The following is a 26520-nucleotide window of genomic DNA, read 5'->3' on the forward strand; positions in this document are numbered from 1 at the left end:
GCAGATGCTATGGGAAGCTTTTTCAGAGAAAGTTAGTTGGCGTGACCCTAATTACTGCTGGGACCCATGTCACTGTAGCGTGAATCATTCTATAACGGGTAATAAATCTAGTGTGAATAATTCTGTGGTGAATAAAATCATAAAGATTTGCCCAAATCATATAGCATTATGTTGATGGTATGCTGGGGACCTGATGGCACTTCTGGGCATTCTTTGGAATTGGTGTTCTGGACTCCTCTCTCTCATACTGGTCGCCAATGGTGGCTGACAACCCTGAAGGGTTGAGCGATTCCTGTGGATATTCACTGGATCTGCAGACTTCCCCTCATTGCATCTCATACTCTTTGTGAAGGTCCACCAACACCCAGGGGGGAAATAGAACAGAAATTTCTGAGTCTCTGGGGAAGTGGCACAAACATTTTCAAAATAAAAAGAACAATCCAGAAGTGGAGTTACTTTTTCTATTTTTTTTTATCCTGATTTATTGATCCAGCTTCAAGGAGGTCCCTTCCAGCTCTGTGATTCTATGATTCTAATTGAGCCAAGCCAAACAGAGCTGAGTTAAGTAGATCAATCTGGAGGTCATTCAGATGACAGTAAAAAGGAGGACTCTTAGTTAACTTTAGAAGTAGAATCCTGCTGTAGTAATTCAGAATATTTATACAAAAAACTCTCATTCATAAGCATTAATATCATATTTAGAAATCAGTACATGCTATCTTTCTGATGTTGGTTATTATGGCTAAGGTGCAAAGTTTAATCTGCATTATTACTGACTGTATCATCCAGTATTATTTATGACCTTTTCTAATTGGTGTTTTAAATACGTTTCAATTAGATGTCATGCTAATGTTGTTTGCACAGCTATGGACATCGTAACAACACCAAGGGGCACAGTATAGCATTAAGATCAAGTTGTTGCAATCCTGCTCAACAGGAAAGTGGGCTAATCCCACCCCCAAGATAGACAAGCAGCTATTTCATAACAAACATTCATGGACTAAACTAGTTTCTAGCCATTTGCTTGTACAACTATGATTTAAAACACTGACCAGGTTTAGGATGAGAAAGATTTTGACAAATGCATTCTTTACAAATTTACGAACTCTTTTACAAATGCATTCTTTAAATACCGTATATTCCAGGAGCAGCCTGTTAATGCTATAGGACAGCAACTGTATGGCAGTACAATAAAGTATATTCAACTATGCATTGGAAGAAAACCACAGAAATTTTCTTTCCTCAGGGTGGGGGTGGGAAGAACTAGTATAAAATCTGCATACACCAGTAATGAAGCTGTGGAGCCCTTGATGGTTTCAATAAAAGACTGAAAAGCCTGTATCCCGCAAAATGTAGAAATTCAGCAATTCAAAGCATAATATTATTTCCGTGGAACATTTAATCCATCGAATTCTTTCCTTCCTTCTTGCGGGAAATAAAATAATAAACTGATGTAGGCTGGAGTAGGAAGCTGGAAACAAAAAGAGCAAAAGAAAGGGATTAAGATTTCTCAAAGGAATAGTACACAACATGACGGGTTAAAATTATCAGAGAAGACTTTGATCTGTCAGATATTGTGACCTCATGGCAGCAAAGACCTGTCCAAAACGAATGGGGTTAATTGGGTTTGCCAACTTTGCCTGCTTTTGTGTATGTGTTTTAATTAGCCTTAGCAGTGCCAATTACCAAAAAAGAGAGGCCTAGAATTTTGACAAAGGAAATCTCCCACAAACTGGGAATTAGTACTTTCCATTTCCCCAAGTACAACAAAAACACAAAGTGTCTAATTTCATAGGGATCTCTCCCCCCACTACCACCATTGGGCACTGAGCCAAGAGCATCACAGTCCAAGGGAGAATTCCGATGGGTAGCCACATTAATCTGTAGCTGCAGAATAAAATGAGACCAGTGGCACTTTACTGGTTAGCAACTTTTATTCCAACTTAAGTTTATATGAGCCAGAGTTTACATTATCAGATGTACCTCAGGCATCTGATGAATTGAAGTCTGACTCACAAAAAGGTTTTGCTGGAATTAATTTTATCAGTTTTCAAGGTATCATAGGTCTCTTGTTTGGATCTACAATCCAAGGGAGAAAATTTAGCATGACCTCACAGGAAAGAGCTAAGAGGAGACAACCCCTTCAGATAACAGATATTATTGCTGCAGTATTAATGGGCCTTTGGCTTAGGTGCTTGTTGAAAGCTGTTAGCACGCACACACAAAACAATAAAAAAAAAGACTGGCAGACTTAATGTTTGTATTTGGTGCGGGTTAAGTTTATGTTTTCATGCTTGGATATTTAAATGCTTTATTAAGCTACCTTTTGTTTTAAAAATCTGCATTCCTTTTAGAGTTGGGTTTTAATACCCCAATTTTCACTACCTGAAGGAGTCTCGTCGATTCTGCACCAACGGTGTCACTCCGGGCTGCCGCCAGTGCGTTCCTGCAGGGCTATATGCTCCGCAGCATACTGTGTCCCCACAGGGGACACATTTCAGTGCCAGATCTATTCCGATGCTGAAAGGTGCCCCACGGAGGACACATTTCAGCAGGACACCCAGTGTTCCACTGAAATGTGTCCCCTGGGGAACACTGTAGAAGTAGAAAGGTTCCGCAGTGTCAAGGGTGGGGGCGGTGAAGGGGTTTATTTTGCATTCCATGCAACCTCACCTTCCTGCAGATATTTTTTAAGCCCTGGTCTGCTCCACACTGCAGTTCTGTGAAGCACTGCAAAGCTGTCCAGGGTTCTTTTTCTTTTTTTCTTTTTTTTGGCTTCTGGGGCCCGATCTATGCCATGCCCAGGAGAGCAGTGACCTGGCAACAATATCATGTGGAATCAGCCTCAGTCATTTGAAATTGCCCGTTCTTCCTCTCCCCACAACAGACACCCTGTTAAGCAGGAGGGGCTGGGAGAACTGTGATTAATCAAAGGACAGCCACCTGGCTGCAGTTGGAGGCATGAGGAATCACACCAAACTCTTCATATTAGGAGCTACCGTTCATAACCACTATACCAAACTGGTACTATGTTTTCTTTATTATAATCATTATGTGTTTCTGTTTGTTGCAATGGATAACTTACAGTATTTTTGGTAGTAAAGGGTTAGGATGTGGGTGGTGATTAGCAAAAGCCCTGTCTCTGCCCACACTTTATTCTTCTTTGCTGTGTCACTTGAAACACTCTTCCTAGCCTGAATCATTTCCTGTATCAAAGCCAGGCTGGGGAACAACCTTACTAGCACTAGAGCATTCCTGTATTTGCAACACTGCCTAAAGAGGCAGCCTATTTCTGAGGACAATACGGAACTATATTACTCAGTCCTAATTGGTGCAGCCCATCCTGCCTGTTTTCCAGTGGATCGAAGCAAACCTTCATCCCTCCCTAGAAGGCACAGCCTCAGAGTATGAATTACAAATGTAAACAAAATCTGTGATTCTATGAAATGAGAAAACCCTTCCAGAAAAGTCATGATATAACACTTTGCAGAAAATGGCAATGCTGTGCATAAAAATGTCAACTGCATTTATCCAATTTGGTGAGAACGTTGGCAAACGTTTCTGGCTACATGGTAACATCCCTGCCAGACACACGTCTGCTGCATCACCCTCTGTCCTTGCTGCCTCGCCATTGCTTGGAGAAGAAAAGCTGACAGGGGAGGTGCCAGAATAATAATGAGATCCAAATGTTTCCCAGGGTTCCCTCTTTCTGAAAATTCGTACATTTTTTAAATAATTGCATATTTGCTTGATTAAAGATGACATCGTTCAGTTTGAACTTTGATTCATCCCTACTGTTTCCTGATTCTGAGCAATTGTATCTGCTCTCTCTAGCTAGCAATACAGATTTCAGCAAATTCTACATACCTTTGCAGGCATAATGAAATATTGGGTTTTTTAAACTTTTAAATCTTCATAAATCATTTGCAGCTTTTTGTTTATCCTAAACATAAGTAAATAAAAATTATTATAACACCACTACTTAAAATGTCAAGAAAATGAAAGATGTCCTGTTGCTAGATCTGAAATAGCACACAAATGCCGAGGGCTTGGTGAGAAAGTTTAAATATTGAGAGCTGTAACTGATAGTGGTTGGCTACTGAACTTTGTGGAGAACAGAGAGATTCCATTGGCATGTGATCTGATATTTTTCTTACTTTAGCACACCCAAAGAATGGCTGCAGAAAGCAGACACTGGGAAGAAAACGTAATCAATGTTCTGTCTAAATGCATGACCTCTTATAAAAGAGTTTATAGTACAATTCAGAAATGGTTTCAATCTGTGTGGAGCTGTGGTGCTGCAAGGTGTTGTAGAGTTGCCAGTGACAGATAAATACTACAATTTCTTGGGAAGGACAACACAACAGGGCACGTACACATGTCAACATTAAAACCTGGAAGAAAATGGCATCCCCACACACATAGTCTGAAATGGGTCATAAATGATGAGCCGATTCTGAGACAAGTCAAGAAAAGTTCAGCCATCACTAACCGTCATTTGTGTTTGACTGCCATTTGTAATCAGGGATGAAAGTAACTTACTTGTCTGTACAGTCTTTCTGTGGAGGGGAGTCTTGAAGCAGAAAATGGGTGGTACCACTCCGGCCACTTTCTTACCAGTATTATGTAACATCTTACTTTCCCTTCTGATTGCTAACCATTTGGAGTTCATTGGAAGATCAGGTCAGATGGGATTTTTAAACAAACAAAGATGCCTGCTGCAAGAGGGTTAGGTCAGTGGTCCCCAACCTTTTTATCACCGGGGACCGGTCAACACTTGACAATTTTACTGAGGCCCGGTGGGGGGGTAGTCTTTTGCTGAGGGACGTCACTGCCGCCGCCTGAGCCCCTGCTCCACTTGCTTTCCTGCTGGTGCCCCTGACTTCCCATTGCCTGCTGGGGGTGCTGCCAGCAGTAGCTGTGCAGTACCGCGCCAAGGAGGAGCCCCAGCCATGGCAGCCACTGGAGAGCACCAAAGGTGAGCCAGCGGCAGAGTGGCAGAGCAGCCCCTGAGGCAGCAGCCAGGGAGGACAAGGAGGAGCTGCGGCCCGGTACCGACTGATCCACGGACCGGCACCGGTCCCCGGACCGGGGGTTGGGGACCACTGGGTTAGGTGACAAAATATATTGAGGTTGAGAAATCTGTAATAGATGGATTTGATATAATAGAAAGGTTAAAAGTAAGAAATACAAATGCTTACAGATGTCCTGCTGAATTGCATCACTAACAGTGCAAGCGTAAGCCATGTCATAAACTTCTACATCCATAGAAGCCAATGGGTTTAGAAGGGGCCACTCTGTTCAGGACTGCACTGTAGATGGCTTTAAATTCCTTGCTACAGCTATAGTAACTGAATGGGATCATAAAGACATTATATTTCCCAGGGGGTTGACACAGCTGGTTCATTAGTAGGAAAGGTGTGCTGGAAGTTGATGATGTCTGTAATTCTCACAGTTTGTCTTTATTTTTAATTGCCTGGTTATGGGTTGGCTGGGAAGAACATCTCCCAGCTGAACAAACAGACTTTTGAAATGTTCCCAGCAGGATGAGTCCAAGACTAATTTCATAAGCATTGCTAATGGTATTCTTTCAACTATTTGATCCTATTTTTCTACCTAAATGCTAAGTTCTGCATTTAGGTAGGAAGAACCAAATATACCAATATAAGATGGGGGAGACTTGTCTTGGCAGTAGCATGTGCGAGAAGCATCTAGGAGTCTTAGTAGACCATACATTGAACATGAGTCAGCAGTGTGACTCAGTGGCTAAAAAGGCAAATGGGATTTTGGGCTATATTAAATGGAGTATCGTATCCAGGGAGGTGATGGTACCACTTTACTCTGCTCTGGTTCGGCCTCACTTGGAGTACTGTGTTCAGTTTTGGGCACCCCAATTGAAGAGGGATGTTGACAAACTGGAACGTGTCCAGAGGAGGGCAACAAAGATGGTGAGGGGTTTGGAGACCAAGACATATGAAGAAAGGTTGGGGGAGCTTGGTCTGTTTAGCCTAGAGAGGAAACGACTGAGAGGGGATCTGATAACCATCTTCAGGTATTTAAAAGGGTGCCATATGGAGGATGGAGCAGAATTTTTGCCCCAGAGCGACAGACCAGAATGAATGGGATGAAATTAATTCAAAAGAAATTCCATCTTAACATCTGGAAGAAGTTCCTGACAGAGCGGTTTCTCAGTGGAACAGGCTTCCTCGGGAGGTGGTGGGTTCTCCATCTTTGGAAATTTTTAAACAGAGGCTAGATAGCCTTCTGATGGAGAGGCTGATTCTGTGAAGGCAAAGGGGTGGCAGGTTACAGTAGATGAGCGACTGGGATGTGAGTGTCCTGAGTAGTGCAGGGGGTTGGACTAGATGACCCATGTGGACCCTTCCAACTCTATGATTCTATGATTCTATCAGACTTTCTCTATAAGAACACACAACTAGCCCTGCTAGATCAAACCGGTGGCCCGTTTAGCACATTTGATGCAGAATCCTGCCTCACGCAGTGCTCAGGCAATTTCCCTGGAGGACCAATAAACAAAGCAGAGAGGCCAAGGCCCTCCTAATGTTGTCTCCTAGCACACATACATAAAGGTTTAGTGTTTCATTTATTCACCATAGCATGGCCATTTCTGAGAAAAAAGATCTTGTCAGTGTAATCCATGCCTTGATAACATCCAGATTAGACTATGCCTGCAGACACTGAATTTCACAATTTATTTACTAATTCTGGCACAGAAATTGCTAATGTTGGATTGCATGATCAAACATTACAGGATATTGAAGTTGAAAGGATGAATAGTTTCAGTGGCTGAACCAAGAAGCTACCCCAGAATCAGTAGACTGTTAAGCCCTTACCTGACCAAAGGGAGGTTCTCCATGCTATGCTGAGCCAATACGGGAGGGGGGATCACACATAATCCCTAGCCAACTTCAGCAGGCAATCCAGAGGCAGCAAAACCAGTCAGCAACAGCAAGGTTGACTTGCAGGTTTAGGCATTTTTGTCTCAGGAAAGGCATGGAGTCTCACATGGCTTTCAAACAGGTCACAGCTTTATTAACTTTTACAACAAGTTAATAAAGAGAAGGAGCTGGGAGAAGGAGCTGGGAGCCTGCAATTTCAGCTGACCTGCAATTTCAGCTGACCACTGATACTCCTCACCCAATGGCATCCTGGTTTCTCTGCATTGCTCACCTACAGATCCAGAACTTAGCCACTGGGCTTATTCTACTGGGAGATGTACCATCCGGAATGCTGCTAAGGGCATGAACCTTCATTGGCCCACCCCGAGCCATCCGGCCCTGTGAGCCACATTACCTTCCCCAGCCAGGATTGGCCCAGCTTGCAGTGTTACCACCTCAATGGGCACCCCTATGCCTTGAAGTCAAGTGCCCTTGACCTGACTCCCTCAACCCAAGCAGGCTCCTCTCCTTGTCCCATTCCATCAACTGTGACAAACAATAACATCCTTATCCATTGTTGTTCCTCTGTATATTTCTGAAACAGCCTGGATGTGTCCAGATGTCCAAGTTGGAATAGGGCCAATCAGGGTGCAGCCAGGTTTGCCATGATTGGCCCTGTCCCTACAGCTCCTGCCCTCCGTCCCTGCCTCTTTGCTCTTAGACACCTCAGTGCCTGGAGCCAGCAGCAGGTGAAAGGGTCCTGGACAAAGGGTTGTGGTGGAGGGATTGCTAATGAGGGCCTCCCAGCCCCCACTTGGCCCACTTGATCTGGCCGTGAGCTGCCGCCCAAAGCCACCTTAAGCTGCCTGGCCAGAGGCCAGGGGAGGGAGCTCTTTCAAGGCCCGTTCTTAGGAACGGGCTTTGAAGCTAGTATCAATATAAAACATTCCATAATCTGTCTCACCAGATTAGAAGTCTGCACTCCTAACCACTGCACCAAGCTGAAAGGCCTAGTTAAATAAAACAAAGGCATCAGCTGGAATTCAATTCTCAGATTTCTGTAAGGAGAAAGCTCCACATTCTGAGAACTGTAACAGAAAGCACTAGCTTCTCCTTTGTACTGTTTTTTTAACAATAAACTTTGCTAAAACAGCCTCTTTAATAAATGATGAAAAAGCAAAATAAGGTTTTTAAAAAAATTAATTGATAAACTGTAACTTTAGGGAGTTTTTTTTTTTTTTTTTTTTTGCTGATAATCATTCAACTATACTTCAACATGTTGAAGCTAGCACACTCTAAGTAGACGGATCATAATCTAAAATAAATTAGACTAAATGTCAAGTTAAATGATGATTTTTAAAAGTGTAATTCATTGGCACTGGTACTGTAGATTCATATTTAACAGAGCTTGTCAAGAAAATTTGACTCTAGGATACAGATGAACTAATTATTTTTATTTATTCGAGTTTTCTATTATGGGTAGTTCTTTCTCATTTTTCTTTCCTTGTGGCAGCACATTGAATTTGGAAACTGTGTATCAAATAGTCAGATCTAAATAATCAGCAGTTCAAAAGTGTACTTTTATACTGGCTGCTATAGGTACATTATGACATCTAAATTTTTGTTCCATTGTACTAGCTTCCTAACTATGCTTTAGGAAGTTTAATGGGATGGCTTGAACAAAGAAGCCTTTCTAAGGTTTAATTTTTCATGTGGCATGATGATTGCAGCATAGATTTAGAAAATTATCCAGGATATCTTGTAAACACAAATAAAAACAGGAGACTCACAACGATTTGTACAGAGAATCCTTTCCCCCTCCACCATTATTTTGTTTTACCCTTTACCAAAAGCCTCAGTAGTTTGCCCTTTTCCCTACTTCCTTCTGTTCTTCCACCAGCCTACAATTGTGTCTTCGGCTCTCTCTACTTCTCTCCCAGTAGCAAGCTCTCCCTGGGGAAATTCTGCATAGTTCCAAGTACTAGGCCTAGGTGGGCCCAGCTGCGCAGAGCCCGCCACCACATCAAGCCCAACTGCATGGTGGGGAACACAAAGGGCACCTCAATGTTTTTGCCTCCCCACAATACATCCTCTTTCCCTTGTCTTGGCAAATTATTATTATTATTATTAATTATTATTTTTCAGTTTATTCCCTGCCACTCCCTGACTGGCTCATGGCAGGTTACAACGTCTTATAATATCCCCATTAAAACACCTATTAAAAGACATCAAAAAAACACAACATGGTGAAAAACCCACTCCGAACCCCCACTACTAGAGGGGTGGAAAAGGAGGTCTAACGATGTACTACTCAAACCCCGGGGGGGGGGTTGATCTACCTCGCTGACCCCAGCCTCAACCATAAACCTGGCGGAACAACTCCATTTTACAGGCCCTGTGGAATGCTGAAAGATCTTGCAAGGCCTGCAGCTTATCCAGGAGCTCATTCCACCAGGTAGGGGCCAGGACCAAAAAGGCTCTGGCCCTGCTTGAGGCTAGGCACATTTCCCTTGGGCCGGGAATGCCACATTCTCTCCTTTCTGTGTTTTGTTTTCTCTTTCCACCCATCTACCCACCAGCTGTTTCATTTATTTATTTAATACCCCATGTAAATCCCATTCATACCCAGTTTTGGACATATACATCATCTGTATTATGTAACTTACTGATCAGTATTAGTCTTCAGAAGAAAATGAAATGGAAAGAAAATATGACCCACTAAGGCAACCAGGACACCTACTTCTCTCATATATATATATATATATATATATATATATATATATATATATATATATATAGATAGATAGATAGATAGATAGATAGATAGATAGATAGATAGATATAGATATAGATATAGATATAGATATAGATATAGATATAGATATAGATATAGATATAGATATAGATATAGATATAGATATAGATATAGATATAGATAGATAGATAGATACATGCATACATGCATACATGCATACATGCATACATGCATACAACGTATAACATATATAATGTTGTTGTAGATCCCCTGGCCAAGCTGCATGCAAAATACTTAGGGATCTTCAAGTGAAATACATTTTTTCCCCAGCCACACTATGATCTGCCAAAGATATCACAATGACTTTGTTTAGACGCAGGTAAAGGTATCCCCTGTGCAAGAACCGAGTCATGTCTGACCCTCTAGCGTTTTCTTGGCAGACTCAATACAGGGTGGTTTGCCATTCCCTTCCCCAGTTATTACCTTTTTACCCTCCAGCAAGCTGGGTACTCATTTTCTGACCTCGGAAGGATGGAAGGCTGAGTCAACCTTGAGCCGGCTGCTGGGATCAAACTCCCAGCCTCATGGTTAGAGCTTCAGACAGCATATTGGCTGCCTTATCACCCTGCACCACAAGAGGCTCTCAGACGCAAGTACTGAATTATAAAAATGCAAAAACCAAACAAGCATTTTGGTCCAGAGATACTCAGATTGCTGAAAGAGGGAACAAACATTATTCCAGTGCTTTGCTCAAAAAACAATTAGAGGTCAGTCTAGCTAGTCATTTACATGTTTAAGGCATTTATAGCTATCCATGAATAGTGCAGAACACACGGAATGTCAACTGGATCAGCACTAAAGTATATCATAACATTTAAAAATAAGACTCCTCCGCCCCCAAGTTCTGTGATGATTTATTTAAGGCAGTTGAAAATTACTACACTGGTTTTTCAGTGATGAAAATTCCATTTATTATAGCACTTGTGTCTTGGCTCCATAGCTGCAGATTTGTTCCAAAATATATTACATAATAAAATAGAATTTCCAGACAGAAGTCAGGATTTAATAGCTCGATGCATATCAAGGGAAAACCTCTCCTTTGCATTGGCTGCCTATTATACAGCACGGTTTTTATAATAAATATTCTTTAGGGTTTTCTCCCCTCTTTCTCTCTAACTGTTTTTCTGCAGCCATTTTGAGAACATTCCTTTCTGTAAGATAAAGCTTCCATTTTGTATCTGTATAGGAAGATACTTCTTTTTCTGCTATTTAACAATATGTACTATTTTTCTAACCCCCCCCCCCACTCCAGCCTGAAAATTAAGCACCATCTGCAGAGTAGGGTTATGTGGCCAGAAATTTACCTGTCAAGATATATCTTGAACAATGGCCATTCATACATTTAGTAAATTCACTGAATCTGAATGGAATCATTTTTTTGGCATTCAGTAGCAATTGTAAAACAGAAACCTCCCAGTCTCATCATTATCCTGGTACCTCTCTGTCTAGTTTCATTTTCCCATACAGCAGGAGGGGCAGCAAGCAAGTAGGTATGTGCCTGACTGGAATGTGATCCAACAAAAACCATGAACTGACCTTAAAAACAAAACCAGTATCATCTAAGCTGGATTTCTATCCACAGTGTTACCATTATCCTCCAACTGTCATATCATTTATCTGGCTCTGGATTCTCTCTGGGTGCAAGCTATGTCATTCTTTGTAGCTGCACCGAAAAAGCAAAGGTGAAATTCCATTCCGCACAACTGTCAATGTAGCCAAATCTGAGCACTATCGAAAGCGCTGCAATTAATAGTGGTAGGTCTCAGTAAAGCACACAGCCGGTTTCCTCAGAAAAAAGGTTCTCCAACTAGCACTGTTCTCGTAACACATGAGTTTCCAGTCTTGCCGGAATCACAACAAAGAAGGCGATATTTTTTCGCGCTTCCTCCCACCCCTCACCGTCAATCAAAAACAGCTTTTGTGGATTCCTCGAAAAGTGCTACAAAGAAACAATTTTTGCGGGAGTGTTGCAGATTGTGTACAACATCGTGCATAATGTTAAAAAAATAGCGTTACACAATGGTAAGCCTTCAGCAACATTAACACTGTGTGGAATGGCTCCTTATGTTCCTGCTGGCTGGCAGGCATTCTAGGTCAGGCTTTCTCAACCAGGGTTTCATGAAACCCTGGGGTTTCTTAATGGCCCTGGAAGTGTCTCCCAATTGGATGGGAGTGATGTAACTTTTAATATCTTTAAAAAAATATATCAGGTGATATGCTCATATATTGTCATTTTGACCTGCCCCCCCTCCCGCAAATGGCTAATGATGGGCCTGGAGGGTGTGAAAAGGGGAGGGACCCCAGGTGGGCGCATGTATACAACTATTATTCCCAACCATATTCTCATAATCACGCCACTTCTGGGGTTTGTTGAAGCCTGAAGGATGTTTCAGGAATTTATCAATGGTAAAAGAGTTGAGAAAGGCTGTTCTAGCTTATGGACTGTAGGGGTGGGGGAGACAGTCAGGAGATTTTATTTATTTGGAGAATGCACATGCCAGCTCTCCAGAGACCTGCTTGAGGTGGTTTACAACTAAAGCGATAAAAACAGAACCAAACATGCCATCTAAAAACAAGCCAAGGCATAAAACAAAAGCCATTTTCACAAAGGTTATTTTCCCCAGGTTCAATGTTGCAGGCTTCATCAGTCAGAAACAAAAGAAGAGGAGCCAAGGTGGGCATTGGCCACTGGACTTTGTTCTGCTGCTTCAGTCCAACAGAATCATTTATTCATATAATATACACGTCGTGTATAATGCTTTTCTGCTGACGCACAAATAGTGTTGAAACATACATGTAAATAAAGAATAACAGATTTGGTTCACAGAAGGGTAAAGCAAAATTAAAACGGGATTTGGGTCAAGGGTGTGGGAAAGATAAATTTTAAAAAATCAAATAAATTCTAGCTTTTGTTTTTAAAATAACATGTTTCGCCCTTCCTTCAGGAATTCAACAAAAATCTGCCTATATTAATGTCTCGGTGATCTATAAACACAATTGATTTGTTAGTTAAAAGATAACTACTTAAAATCTTTAACTATTTGAACGCCCTATTTTATTACATATTTGATTCAAATGTAGAACATATGGTCATCTAATCAAAATCAACATTTTTTTGTCAATGTATGGCCAGAGTGGGAATAAGAAAAGGATACAGAACATGTTTGGATAACCTTAATGCCACTTTTGAACAAGCAATGCTGTTCCAGAAATAGCTATTTTTGCACAGCATATGTTTATGGAAATTGCACAGACCCTATGAAAATCCCCTAAGAGGCATGCTAGGTCTTCAAAAGATCCTTCAGTGAAAAATACTGAATAGTAATAAGGACTAATAAACAAACATACCCAAGCCTACTTAGGACTATATTAATAAAATACCAAATTATATAAGAAATTCAAGACTGGGGGGGGGGGGATCTCTACAAACATTTGGATTCATACCAGATCATATAAAAAGGATGCTGAAAAATATCTGCCAAAGGAAAGTATGTCTTTATATATTATACTCTGGTTTCTCTTTAGATCACCTAAATCTTTTGCCTTTATATCAGAAGTTAACAGTTTCAGGTACCCCTAAAGAAAGAAAAAATGCTTTCATTGGGTCTATTAACACTTTATTTGTAGTCTTCTTTGGTCCTTCAGAAAAATCACATTTTTCTTTGAAGAACATTGCATACCAGTGACAGAAGGGGAGGGCCTCTGTGGCAGTAGAGCCTATAGTCTCTTGATTTAAGAATGTAGAAGATGTTGAGATAATGTAGAGAAGAGGCTGCTGAGTCTAGCTTGGGAGCAACTGATACACATATCACACTGCTTGTGAACACATCATTCTTTTGAAAAGGGATAACTCTTAAGTAACTGCAACGTAATGGGTCAACTTGACTTAGGGTTGTCATCTGTGCACCCGAAAATTCCAGGAGCAATGGGAGAGTACAGATTGGGGAAGGAGTTGAGCAGGAATATAATGCTATAGAGCAGGGGTAGTCAACCTGTGGTCCTCCAGATGTTCATGGACTACAGTTCCCATGAGCCCCTGCCAGAAAATGCTGGCAGGGGGCTCATGGGAATTGTAGTCCATGGACATCTGGAGGACCACAGGTTCACTACCCCTGCTATAGAGTCCACCTTTCCTCTAAGGGAACTGATCTCTGTCATCTGGAGATCACTTGTAGTTTTGGGAGAACTCCAGGCCTCTCTGTGACATTGGAACAGAACAATAGAGGCAAATACTAACTGTGGAAGCCAGCTCAACCTTAAACATTATGAGCTGCAGAATCACAATCCTCACTCAAACCCTATAATCTGCCCCTACAGGAGTTCATAAGATTTCGGGGGAAAGACCTCTATTCTTTCCCCCTACCTTCCTTGGGGGGAAATGGTTGGGGGAAAACCCCTCCTCTTTCTCTCTGCTCAAACAAGTAGTTGCATGCATTTATTAAATTATTGAAACAGATCCATGTTGCAACTATTTCTATGCAGTCACCCATTCTTGTATAGAATGCATTGCGGAATGTTCTAAAAAGTTTGAACTCCCCCCTCTCATCTTTTACTGACCAGCAGAGCATGACGACTTTGGCCATTTAACGATGACATAATTATTTGACCTGGGCTTGAAAGAGAAAATTATGCATCTTAAACACAATCAAGTGACGCCCCAGTTGTTTCATAGAGCCAGGATGATTTATTAGTGATATGGATTAATCCTGCCAAGAGGAAAACAGATGAAAAATCAGGTTCAAACTTATGATGTTCAAAGTGAACAATAAATAAATATAACAAAAATTTAAACTTGAAAACAGGTAAATGTTTAATGCTCTGTATGAATTCATTAATCTTTTGTTGACACACACCTTCTTATCACAATGACAGAATGCCTTGAGGAAGTAACTCACATTTGGAAACTGGGACTTTAATTGATTATCTACCACCCTTTTAGTAAATTATGTAATCAAAATTTATATTTCAATAATTTGCATATTACAAACAACTCTCCATCGTAGATTTCTTTTTTAGAGCAATAGGATGAGATAATTTATAGTTTCGTAAATAAAAGCTGCTACTCAGGTATCAGAGGGGCAAGCTGTAAGTGCAAACTTCTTACTCCATTCTGCTAATTTCAATTTGACCCCACTGATTAAGTTAATCAACTAGAGTTTTAGTTGATTAAACCATCATCCAAAGATTTCTGAAGTATTCAGAATAATCTTTTGCTCAAACATTGGAGCAGTGACAATCCATTAACAGTTAATACTATAACGTATCTACCAGTCTCTGTCTTAATAATGCTGACAATGACTTAAAATTGACAATAGGCAGGATTCAGTGATCCAAGAACAAAAGATGGATCATTGCCTTCTTTCCTACACTGACTGCAGATTCCCCACAAAAGCTGTCAGCAAAATTCTTCAGTGTATGTGCGCCTCCCTGGGTGTATTTGGAACCCACCCTATACATATTGGTAGTGAGATATACAAACCACATAAGAAGAAGGAACACTAATAACTCAAAGGGACATATATACCACTAATATTTTGTAATATAGCCATTTCCCATCTGCTATCTGTAATGAGGCCATGAATCCTTAGAAAGAATAGTGTGATAATAGGTTGCAGGTCCCAGTAATATCTTGATCTCTTGACAATTTTCCCACAGGGCAGGCACACTGGCAAATTTTAGCGGGGGATAAAACAAACCCAAAGTAGAGTCAGGCTAGGGAGAAGCAGATAAGAGCACGGGGCTGTGGGAAACTTAATGCTATGAAATTCTCATGACTTCCAGAAACCAGGATTACATTCTTAAGTGGTTCTTTCGCTCCAAAATGTACTCATATAATGCTTAGTTGTTACTAAATTTCACATTGTCAGCGGAGGCTGGAGATGTACTGAAAATATTGACTGTGTTTTGAGGTAAAAGGGGAGGGGCAAGCAAAAGAAATTCTAAGACAATAACTTTCAGCATATTTGAAGGGAAGGAATTTGGCTCTGGGCTCCTGCAGCCAGGCTATTCAGGGTCATTTTTTTCCAATATGATATTATGAGCAAACCTGTGTGAACCTGTCCCAAGATTTATCGTCATCTGCAGGAGATGCTGAAACTTTGGGGGGGTTGGGTTCATCATCTTCCATTTCCCGTGCCTAGAATTTCCAGCATAGTAATGGCCCACTCATTTGAGCATGGCAATATTTTCCCATTCTCCCATTCCATGTAGTGATGAAATGTTTGTTACTACAGACACATCCAAATGAAGAACTCACTACAAGAAGAACTCACTAAAGAAAAACTAAGGGGAGGGTCATGGCTCAGTGACAGAGCATCTGCTTGATAGGCAGAAGGCTCCAGATTTAGCCCTTGCCAATTTAAGGATCAGGTGATGTGAACTACCTCAACATAAGACCCTGGATAGTTGCTGCCAGTCTGAGTAGAGAATACTAACTTGGATGTACTGATAGTCTGATTCAGTCTTTGCCTGCGGGGCTGAACCCAGCCAGCTTTTCTCTAGGGAAAACAGGTGAGTGGCTTCCTTTGACCACTCCTGAAGTCTATATTGGGCATCATGGGAACTTCATGGAGAATGTGCACTATAGAAAGGAGGTAAAATGAATGAAGCTTTAAAAAACCTGCTGGATCCAGCCTACCTTTTCTTTGCTTGACACTGGACACTAGAATTCTATTTTGGTTGGATATTAAGCTTATACTTGACCACCTGAAACAATAAAGGGTTGGAGATCTTGGGACCAGTTTTGAGGTGAATATTTTAAAATGTGCAAATCTGGAAGCTTCGTATGTACTCTGAAAAGCAAATGGTCATAGCATCTTGATTCTAGCCTTGCTTGGTTCTAGATTCTAGGTTCAAATTCTACCTGAGAAAATGCAGAATTTATAACTCACTGTAGAATTTATAAATCACTCCGCAAGGAAACAAAGCCCACAGAATAGATGATCAGCAGCATCTCCAGGCAGAGCCAGATCCTAGGCACATCAGAGACAAAGCAGCACCCTGCCTCCCACAAACACAGACAATTGGAAAATGCTTTGAGACACCTGAGGCCTGCTGGGTCACTGCGGCCCATTCCCAGTTCTCTCAGATCTCTCACAACCCCACATACCTCACAGGATGACTATTGTGGAGAGATGAATGGAAAAGATGTTTGTAAACCGCTTTGAGACTCCTTTGGGTAGTAAGACTCCTTTGGGTAGCAATAGGGTACAAAAATCCGTTCTTCTAAGGAGCAACCATGAAAGAAGCATGTGGGCACATAACATTTTACCAGCAGTGAAAACATGGGAGATAGAGGGAACAGGGTAGACACCTGTGTATTGTGACTACCCCATGTGTATTAGGGCAGAGGGGCATTTTGCTGAATGTGGCGTAATTCACACAAGAAGGGAAATGACGCAGAACTGGGAGGAATTGGTTGCCATGTAATCTTCCCCTAAGAAGAGTCTCCAGTCTGATTTTCCCTTCACATATCTGAGGACATGGCTCTGGAAAGCTCATCTGTAACCACTATGCCAAAATTCCCAAAAGTCAGTTCTCTCCCCCACTCAACGAACATTCCACACCACAGGTTCTTGACACCCATATCTCCACACCCATACCCTCATCTGCCACCATGCCACCACAACCTCCCACACAACACACACACATTCATCCCCATGCCCTTACAGACTGGACAACTCCTCCCCTTCCTCTTCCCACTGCCAAGCTCTAGCGCCCGTTGTATTCTTGGATACAACGGGCTTTGCCCCTAGTAGGTGTATAATGCTATAGACTCCATCCTTCAAAGCATCCACTTTTCCCAGGAGAACTACAGATGCCAACCTCCTGGTGGGGGGGGGGGGGAAGCTGGAGATCACTTGGAATTACAACTTCTTTCCAAAGGACAGTTTCCCTGGAGAAAATGGCTGCTTTGTAGAGTGGACTTTATGGCATTATACCCTACTGTGATTGCTTCACTCCCAACCCTCGCCCACTCAAGGTTCCAACCTCAAATCTCCAGGGATTTACTAACTTCAACTTGGCAAACCCAAAGAAAACTGATCTTTGAAGTTGAGAGATCTGCTGTAATTCCAGGAGATCTCTACCTACCCCCCCCATGCGAGGTTGGCAACCTTAGAAGGAGAGAAAGAAGCAGAATAAGGAAAGAGACTATGGGGCTTTCAGGAAAGGAGAAAAGGAAACAATGAGAGCGGAGAAAGTGAGACGCCTCCCACAAGTCATTCTGGGTTGCCACCAGTTTTATCTATAAGCGCTACGATACTCATAGGATTTATGCGTGTTAACGGGAATCATAATATGCATTTGCAGGTGAAAAAGCAGATTCCCGGAAAATGGCAGATAATATTCCATAACATTAGCAAGGCAGATTTACTTTCCCACAACACCCCAGATTATTTGGTTCATCTAAGTGGAACAACAAAGTTCCAGTGTCCAACTATTCTGTTTAGTCTATAGGTCATTTTTTGGGCAAATCTTGCAGGAACATATGCCAATAGTTAGCTGTACAGCTACTGTATGCCAAGGCCTGTAGTGAAAAATAAATCCCTTCACTTACTGTGACTAACAGAATAATAATAGAAAAGAAAGAGAAAAATGTACACTAATATTCTTGACTAAAACTCCCATGGTTTACAACTCAAATACTTTCTGCAGTCAGACTTTTTCATAATATCTTCCAATAGTTTCCAAATGGGGATTCAGAGGTTGTTGTTTTTTGTTGTTTTTTAACATGACCCCCCCCCCTTCTAACATGAGAGCCAATGTGGTATACTGGCTAAAGAGCGGCAGACTCTTACCTGCAGAACCTGGTTTGATTCCCTAATCTTCCCCATGAAGCCAGCTGGGTGAACTTGGGTAAGTCACAGTTCTCTCAGAGCACTCTCAGCCCCACCTATCTCACAGGGTTTCTGTTGTAGGAAGAAGAAACAAAGGCGATTGTAAGTCACTTTGAGACTCCTTTGGGTAATGAAAAGTGGGGTATAAAAACAAACTCTTCTTCTATTTGGCCAGAATTTATAATTCAGACAAATATTCTTTTGAACTTTCCAGACTTTCAAAGGCAAATGGAACTAGCATTATTTTAGGGACATATTCAACTGATCCTTTAAAAATATATATATATTGAAAATGCACATGAAGAACTCTTAATTTTTCTTTACTTGACTTACCCAAGGGAATTGTTAAGGCATGCATCAGCAGGTGGCGATGTTACACACAGGCTGTAGCCAGGACACTACGTTCCTTTTCTTTTAAAAACTTTTATACCACCTTGCCACGAATGAATAAGGTGATGTAGAAAAAAACAAAATTTGAAATTGTACCATAAAGTGGGGCTGACTTGGCAGAAAGCCTAAACAACAACACCAGAGGCTATTTTTCCTATTTATGTTTAGATTTGTGGCCTGTTTTTTTAAAAATCAGAATCTCAAAGTCATGTGGCTGAAGGGTTGGATTTTTGCAGCCTGAAGCATCCTCTGCACATGTGGTTGGATCCAGACTAAGCTGGCAATTTACTCTGATGCCCCTTTCCCTCTGTATCATTCCTCAAGTTTCCCTATCCCTCAGGAACAGCATGGTAATCTGCAGGCTGTAGTGGGAAGGGAGAGGCAGGAAAATGTCATTCCAGTGATGGAAAATTTAATCTGGATCCAGCTCACGATGAACACATTATCAGGAGCAAGCTGTGCAAAGCAACCGCTGATGAAGCCATATGGCTTTCAAAATGACTGGATTGGATTCAGTTGCTGTGTTCTCTAAGTGAGAACCTGTTTCTGATGGATGAAGCAAAGCTCGTTCTGCTCAGCAGCATGGATCCTTGCTCAGCAAAAGGAATTGCTGGATCTGTCCAAGTCATTGACCGATTCTGCAGGGAGGCGTAAAGCACGTGCCGCCTACTGCTTGCAAATGCGCGATAGGAAACTGCACATTTGCATGCTTCCTGCTGGGAGACCTCTCCTGCATTATCCTGCCATCTCATTGCAGCTTCTTGACTCCCAGCGAGGTAGCGGGAAGCATGGACAACCCAAAGTTTCCCCCCAGCTCCTTGTTTGTCAATCAAGGAAAGCCACCAAGTCCTTCACAGCAGTTGTTTGGGGGACTCAAACTTCCTCTCTTCCCCTGAGTCCCAAAAATTAATTTTGAAAAAAATACACTTCCACATTGCTATGAGGAAACACATAAACAACAGTAAAATATTTTTTAAAAAACTTGTACTTCCGTGTTGATTCGGGATCATGCCACAACAATAAAATATTTCCTTAGATCCCTTTTTGGGATTCTTTGTATAATGGTCTCTTTATGTTCAGGTAGATTTGTGATAGGCTGGCCATGATAACTGGACCCTGATGATGATGTGTTAACAATAAAGATTTATAACAAAGAGCATGGACACCAAGCTATTAGGCTGCTGCATCACACACACACCCTTTCCCCATTCATACCCCACCACCAGAAATCGCAAAAATGAATGTGTTTTAGCTGCCCGATCCCAATATTAGCATGAACATTGAAGAGAACATTTTATTTGAAGTGAGGGCACATTGCTTTACAGTCCTGTAGCAATGTACATCAAACCATTAAAAAAAAAAGGTTTTGGGTCCAGAAATGGAGAGGGGAGGGCAGGTGAGAGGGCAGACAAAATGCTACCGAGACTGTTGCGCATTTCTCCCTTCAGATGCCTAAGTTTGGCAGACACCAGCACTGTTGCTCTCCTGTGATGGAAGAGACTCCACTTGCTAAGCAGCTATTTTAATACAGTGGCACTCTGAAGCCACTGTATCATCTTAACATGCTTGTGAGCCTGATCACTGGATGGTCAAAAGCTTATTTGCAACGCTGTAAAGGGAACTAACTTTAAAATCTCATCATTTTGTTTATGTGAATAGACCTGATGTATCATTTGCATGGTGCGCTACAGAGTTTCAATAGCAAATAAGAAAACCACTCTGACCCCAGAGGATCTTACTGTCTAAGACAGAGAATGGTGAATGGAGAAGGGGAACACAGCAAGATTTATGGGTAGTAAGGGAGCTGAATGTGAACTGTTGCTATGACACATACTTTGGCTTAGTTAAAGTTTAACATGAGCTGGAAGAGGTGATTTCTGAGAAGGGATCTGACGGGTGAGAGGAGCACCACGTACATATTCAGGAAGGGAATTCCAGGCGTAAAGGGCAGTAAAAGGAATGAATAGGTTCATTTAGGACAGCAGGATCTAAAACTGGTAAATCTGTAAGAGTGAACATACTGGAGGGGAAAGGGCAGAAAGGTGCCGTAAGACTATGACATGGAGAACTTTGAAGGAAAATTGGGAGAGAGCATTTGTCTTGATATTCTTTCTCTACAATGGAATTGGCCAAAACCCAATAGCCAACATCACATATTTGGCATTAGGATGACCAATTGCAGAGGATTTGTCCGCAAAGCAAAAAGGTAAGCTGTTGATTTGGGCGTACTCCAGGAGATGTTATTTGCCCTGAAACATTGATCTTGTTTTTGTGTAAACACAACAAGAACATCTGAAAGGCTAACGAGAAGGGAAAGCTTTTGACATTTATTCTGTAAGAAATAGTGAAGACCAGATGTCAAAGACTGAAGTTGTGTCTGAGCAATATGTTACTGGCATTAGTTCTGAACGTTACCAACAGGAATATTTAATGGGGCTGTACTTCAATGATGTTAGAGAGAGAAAGTTCAAAATATCCAGAAATATGCAAGCCATGTCAGCTGGCAGTTTGAGTGGAAATTCCTCCTTATAGCACAAGGATGTAATGAGGAAAAACAAAGATGATGAAGAAGGGACAGCCATGTTCACTTCTCTGAGCTCCTTGGAGGAAGAGGAGGTGAAATATACAAGACAAACAGAAAAGAGGGATACACACAGAGATGCACGCAGATCCACCTCCATTTAAAAATCTTTTGCAATGAAGTGACTAGTGTTTTCCGTAACCTGGGTAAAACAAAATAGAATTGTGTTGCTATTAATTAATTTAAATATTTATACCCCACCTTTCTTGATGATTCAGGATGGCTTACCAAGCCAATACCCTCTGGAGGGTTGGGGTGACAACATTGTTAACAGCATCATTTCTGGTGTGAACCTGGAAGTGAAGTCATTGTGGTGGCACAACACTGAAGATCCAGTTTGAACATTATGATGCTACTCCCAAGTTTCTGCCAGAAGTAATGTTTTGTCATTGGCACAAAACTTACCCCACACTTTCCACCAACTGATCTATGGAATGGTGGTGGGTATTCCTGGGAAGGAAACTCTGGTTGAGGTGGCAGACATAAGGGAGCTCATAGCAAGTGAAATTTTTAATTCATAAAATACCAAGTGAGCTCCCAGAGGAGATCCGGGCCCTGATGGAACTAGCACAGTTCCACAAAGACTGCAAAATGGAACTCTTCTGCCAAGCATTTGGTGGAGGCCAGTGAATGGACAACATCCATTGGGCCCTCCAAAAAAACCCTCCCAATTTGATCAGTCCCAATTTGATCATAAGGTTATGGTTCAAATGTTAATAGTTAAACAGCAAATAATTAAATATTAAATGTTTGGTGTTGTTGATGTTATTGTCCTTGTTGATATTGATGCAGTCACTACATTCACATTAAAATCAGAGTCCAATAGCACCTTTAAGACCAACAAAGATTTATTCAAGGTGTGAGCTTTCAAGTGCAAGCACTCTTCCTCAGACTAATGAACAACCATCTGAGGAAGAGTGCATGCACTCAAAAGCTCATGCCTTGAATAAATCTTTGTTGGTCTTAAAGGAGCTATTGGACTCTAATTTTGTTGTGCTACTTCAGGCTACCCACTTGAATCTAAATTCACCATTGTATACATCAGACTGCAGTATTTGCTGGCATATAAGACTACTTTTTCCCCCTGAAAAACATGCCTCCAAGTTGGGGGGTCGTTCTATATGCCGGGTGCAGTTGGGATAGACATAGCTGCCCATAGTGGTCCATAGTACTGTAATGTAATGTAACAAACTATATTTTGAGTGGAAATGTTGGGGGGTCGTCTTATACGTCCAGTCATCTTATACGCCGGCAAATACGGTAGATTTTATGTTCCCTGTGAACTGCCCTGAAACACAAGGGAGGGCAGTATAGAAAAGGAAGGGAGGGAGGAAGGAAGGATCTAGCATTATTTATGTGGAAATTCTTCATTAATATATGCATCTACTTGCTGTGCAGTTGAGTGCAAGGTATTAGGAAGATTCTAGTATTTGTGTCGGACAGTTAGAACTCATTCACATCAGTTTTTGAATTTCTCTTCCACTCTCAGCACCATTTTTGGCACCACAATATCAGAAATGGCAGTTCTATAATGTTCATCTGAGGTATACTTCACTTTCCATATATGATCTACATATCACTGGTCATGGGATTGTCTCAGGCTCACATATACCACCCCTGAATGAAGAATATAATGAAGAATCCATGCATATGTATGCTACCTACACTCAATCAGTCTGCCCCCCATATGTGCACTTTCTTCAGGTAACACATGACTTTATGCTGGAGTGCACAATGCTTGCTTCTAAACTGTTTCATATGTAGAATCTGGAAGCAAAATACACTGTATGAATTATCTTAACTCATTTTTTGTACTATTTTGTACAAAAAAATAAATAGAAAATACACAATGAGCATCCAGTTTCTTAATGATTCACAAGTAAGGTGGAAGTAGAGGCCCTTAAAATAGAGGCTCTGCAGCCTATATTCCCTTTGCTAAATCATGTCTTGTGGTTGATGGTTAAAGGAGGCAACTAGGCCAAATATCTCTCTATGGAGGTCTTCCACCTGCTGCCTTTTCCCTACTTGCTGGCACTTATGGCTACTCTGTGGAAGTCTTATCTAATATACCCAGTGTACCTGAGGGACCGCCTCCCCGCCTATGCCCCCAAAAGAGCTCTACGCTCTACTGCCTCCAATCAGCTAAGGATCCCTGGCCCTAAAGAAGTCCGCCTGGTCTCGACCAGGGCCAGAGCATTCTCTGTTCTGGCCCCCACCTGGTGGAATGAGCTCCCAGAGGAGATCAGGGCCCTGACGGAGCTTAAACAGTTCCGCAGGGCCTGCAAAAAGGAGCTCCTCCACCAGGCATTTGGCCGAGACCAGACATAATCAATCAGCGACCAAGGGCCCCTGCTCCCCCCCCTCAGAATCCCATCAATAAGCCCTGGACCTGTTTGTATTACTATATTGTTTACTGTTATACTGTGTTGTTATTTGGTTACAATTATTAGTTATCAGTTATACATGTTCTACAGACTGTTTTATGTATTGTTTTCTGTTATAATGTAAACCGCCCTGAGCCTCCGGGGAGGGCGGTATAGAAGTATGATTAATAAAATAAATAAATAAATAAATAAATATCTTATGGCTACTCTGTGGAAGTCTTATCTAATATCTTCTGTTAAGCACCAATTTCTGGACTGCCATGTTTACCAAACAGACTAGCTTGCTGTCTCTTGCCAGGGCCATTCCCTGACTTGCACTATCCTGAACTGCTTGAATACAATGCATCTAGGGCAAAGCTTTCCTTCTCAGGCTGCCTGACACCAGGAGCCTTCTGCCTTCCTTCTCTTGTTCCTCCTCTTAGCCTCTTACAGGCTGGATGGAGAATGCCCTTCTGTTAGCCAGTTCCTAATATATTTGCAGTCTTTGAGCCATTTAGTGTGTCCAAGATGGCCATTTCAATGGGTGTTTGGCTGCCCCTCCCCATATGAGCTCATGCAATGATATCATTTCTCCCAGCAGGATTTGCTCTCCATCATATCCAGTGGTGGGGCAAGGCCTGTACCTGCCTGACCAAGCATCTTTTCTGAGATCGCTCCATCTGTGAAACACAGCTTTTTAGAGGGCTTTTTGCCGGTCTCTCTGGTTTATTTTGGGCTATCTGATTTGCGTTGATGGCTGCACTGATATTTAGATTACTGATATACTGAGGTTTTTTTAAGTGAATGGACAGGAGAAGTGGTCTAAAATGTCTTAAATGAAACACAGTAATGGAAACTAGATTGAACATCATTGCGAGATTTGGTGCAAGGTGGAGAAAACATCAAGCTTATTTATATAGAGTACAAGCACTCAAATCTCCAGACATCAGGAATAGTAACAAAAGGCCATTTGTTATACCCAATTCACCCCATGTCCCTGACTACCAACACCCAGTTTCAAATAAAACATTTGGTGTCACTTCTGTGAGCTATCTGGGCTCAGGCTTTAGTATTTGATTTCTTTTGGAAATTTTGACCCTGTCCCAAAATGGCGCTCAGAGCTCAAACTGATTCCATCTCTGTGCTGACCTATTTAGCACATGGATAGCAGGTAGGGAAAACTTCCGTAAGATATTTTCCCTCGGGATATTTTTATCCCAACTTCATAGGCCTAAAATATTGTTAAGCACAATGGTATCCTTTGGGGGCAGTGCTAGAAATGAGGCTGGCCTTGCTGAGGAATGACAGTGGAACGATAAGAATGCCATTAATCCAGAGGCAGTTTTGTGGGCATTTCTTTTTTACAGAATTATATGTAGTTTACCAAAGTGGCCTCAGTATTGTCATTCCTCCCCTTCATATAACATAACAAAGTGGAAAATATACTGGCTTGAGGAAAAAAGGGAACTAATGCAAGCAATGCAGTTCGGGTTGAAACAAAATGAGTTCCTTTATAGAACGGATAATTTTTATATTTGATGTTGGATCATAAAATAGATTATTACTTTAGTCAATTTCTTTGGAAGGTTTCACTTTCTTTTTATTATGGCCCTGGGGCATTGATCTGCTAATGATTTCAGCTTGGCTACGTCCACAGTTATTAGCACAGTCAGCCAGATTTTTTGGGGGGGATGACATCATTGCCTACTGGAAGAAGGAGGGAGAGACAGTTCAGAAACCTTTATTAGCCTGGTTGGGACCACCTATCACAAAATTCCTTCCCTATACCTCAGTGGCCACTTCACCGGGCCATTTTGAGGATGAGTGTACCTTAATGTTTGTTGTTTCTTCTTCTAAAAATAATTGTTATCCTTTGAAAACCACTCACTCATAGAATAGTGCCAACCTAGTAGCTTCTATCTATGCTTTATTGATTATTCTAAAGTGTTTGATTGTGTTGATCACAAGAAGCTATGGGATGTCTTACATGAATTTGGAGTGTCGTCCCACTCAACCCACGTCATCAGTTAATTGTACACCAACCAGGAGGCCACAGTACAAACAATTTACAGAGACATTGATTGGTTCAAGGTCAGCCAAGGAGTGAGACAAGGGTGTATCTTATCTTACCCTTTCTTTTTAACCTTTATGCAGAGGTAATTATGCGGAAGCTTATTCTAGAAGAATCTATGATCAGAGTCAAAATTGGAGGTTGCAACATTAATAATCTCCACTATACAGATGATGGCAACACTCCTTGCTGAATCGGAGCGTGATATGAAGATCCTGATAAAGAGACTAAAAGAAGAAAGTGAAAAGATGGGAAAATACCCACATGTCAAAAAGACCAAGATCCTGACAACTAGTGGCAGTAGCACCAAGATCACGATTGACAACGAGAACGTTGAATGTATTGATGTTTTCATCTGTCTTGGCTCTATGATCAATCAAAGTGCGCAGAGATGGAGGATGGCCCCGAAGTGTAAGTGGCTGGCTTGAGCCATGAGAGAGAATGGGGAGCGTACCCTTTTGAGATCCCTCAAGGGCGAGGAGGGATCCCCAACTGGGGAGGTCTGTGTGGCCACGGGGCAAATGGCTAGTGCCAGGGCTGTGTGGGTGGCAGCCATCTCAAGGG

The 26520-nt window shown here is 41.6% G+C and overlaps 1 protein-coding gene across 7 annotated transcripts in view; it reads left to right on the forward strand.

Annotated features, from left to right (window-relative positions):
- The window catches only part of LOC143835362 (uncharacterized), a 143885-nt gene that overhangs the window by 107039 nt on the left and 10326 nt on the right, over window positions 1-26520 (forward strand). For 4 of the 7 annotated variants that reach the window (XR_013230109.1, XR_013230111.1, XR_013230110.1 and 1 more), the window contains exon 3: window positions 26127-26367. The exons of the other annotated variants lie outside the window; for them this stretch is intronic. Coding sequence is in view for 1 of the 4 variants with exons in the window: in XM_077332851.1 (XP_077188966.1) it covers window positions 26127-26367 (241 nt within the window). In the remaining 3 variants the exon portion in view is untranslated. The remainder of the gene's footprint in view (window positions 1-26126; window positions 26368-26520) is intronic. 7 annotated transcript variants of the gene reach the window in all.

This window comes from Paroedura picta, chromosome 4, assembly GCF_049243985.1.
Source record: "Paroedura picta isolate Pp20150507F chromosome 4, Ppicta_v3.0, whole genome shotgun sequence".
NCBI classification, from domain to species: domain Eukaryota; kingdom Metazoa; phylum Chordata; class Lepidosauria; order Squamata; family Gekkonidae; genus Paroedura; species Paroedura picta.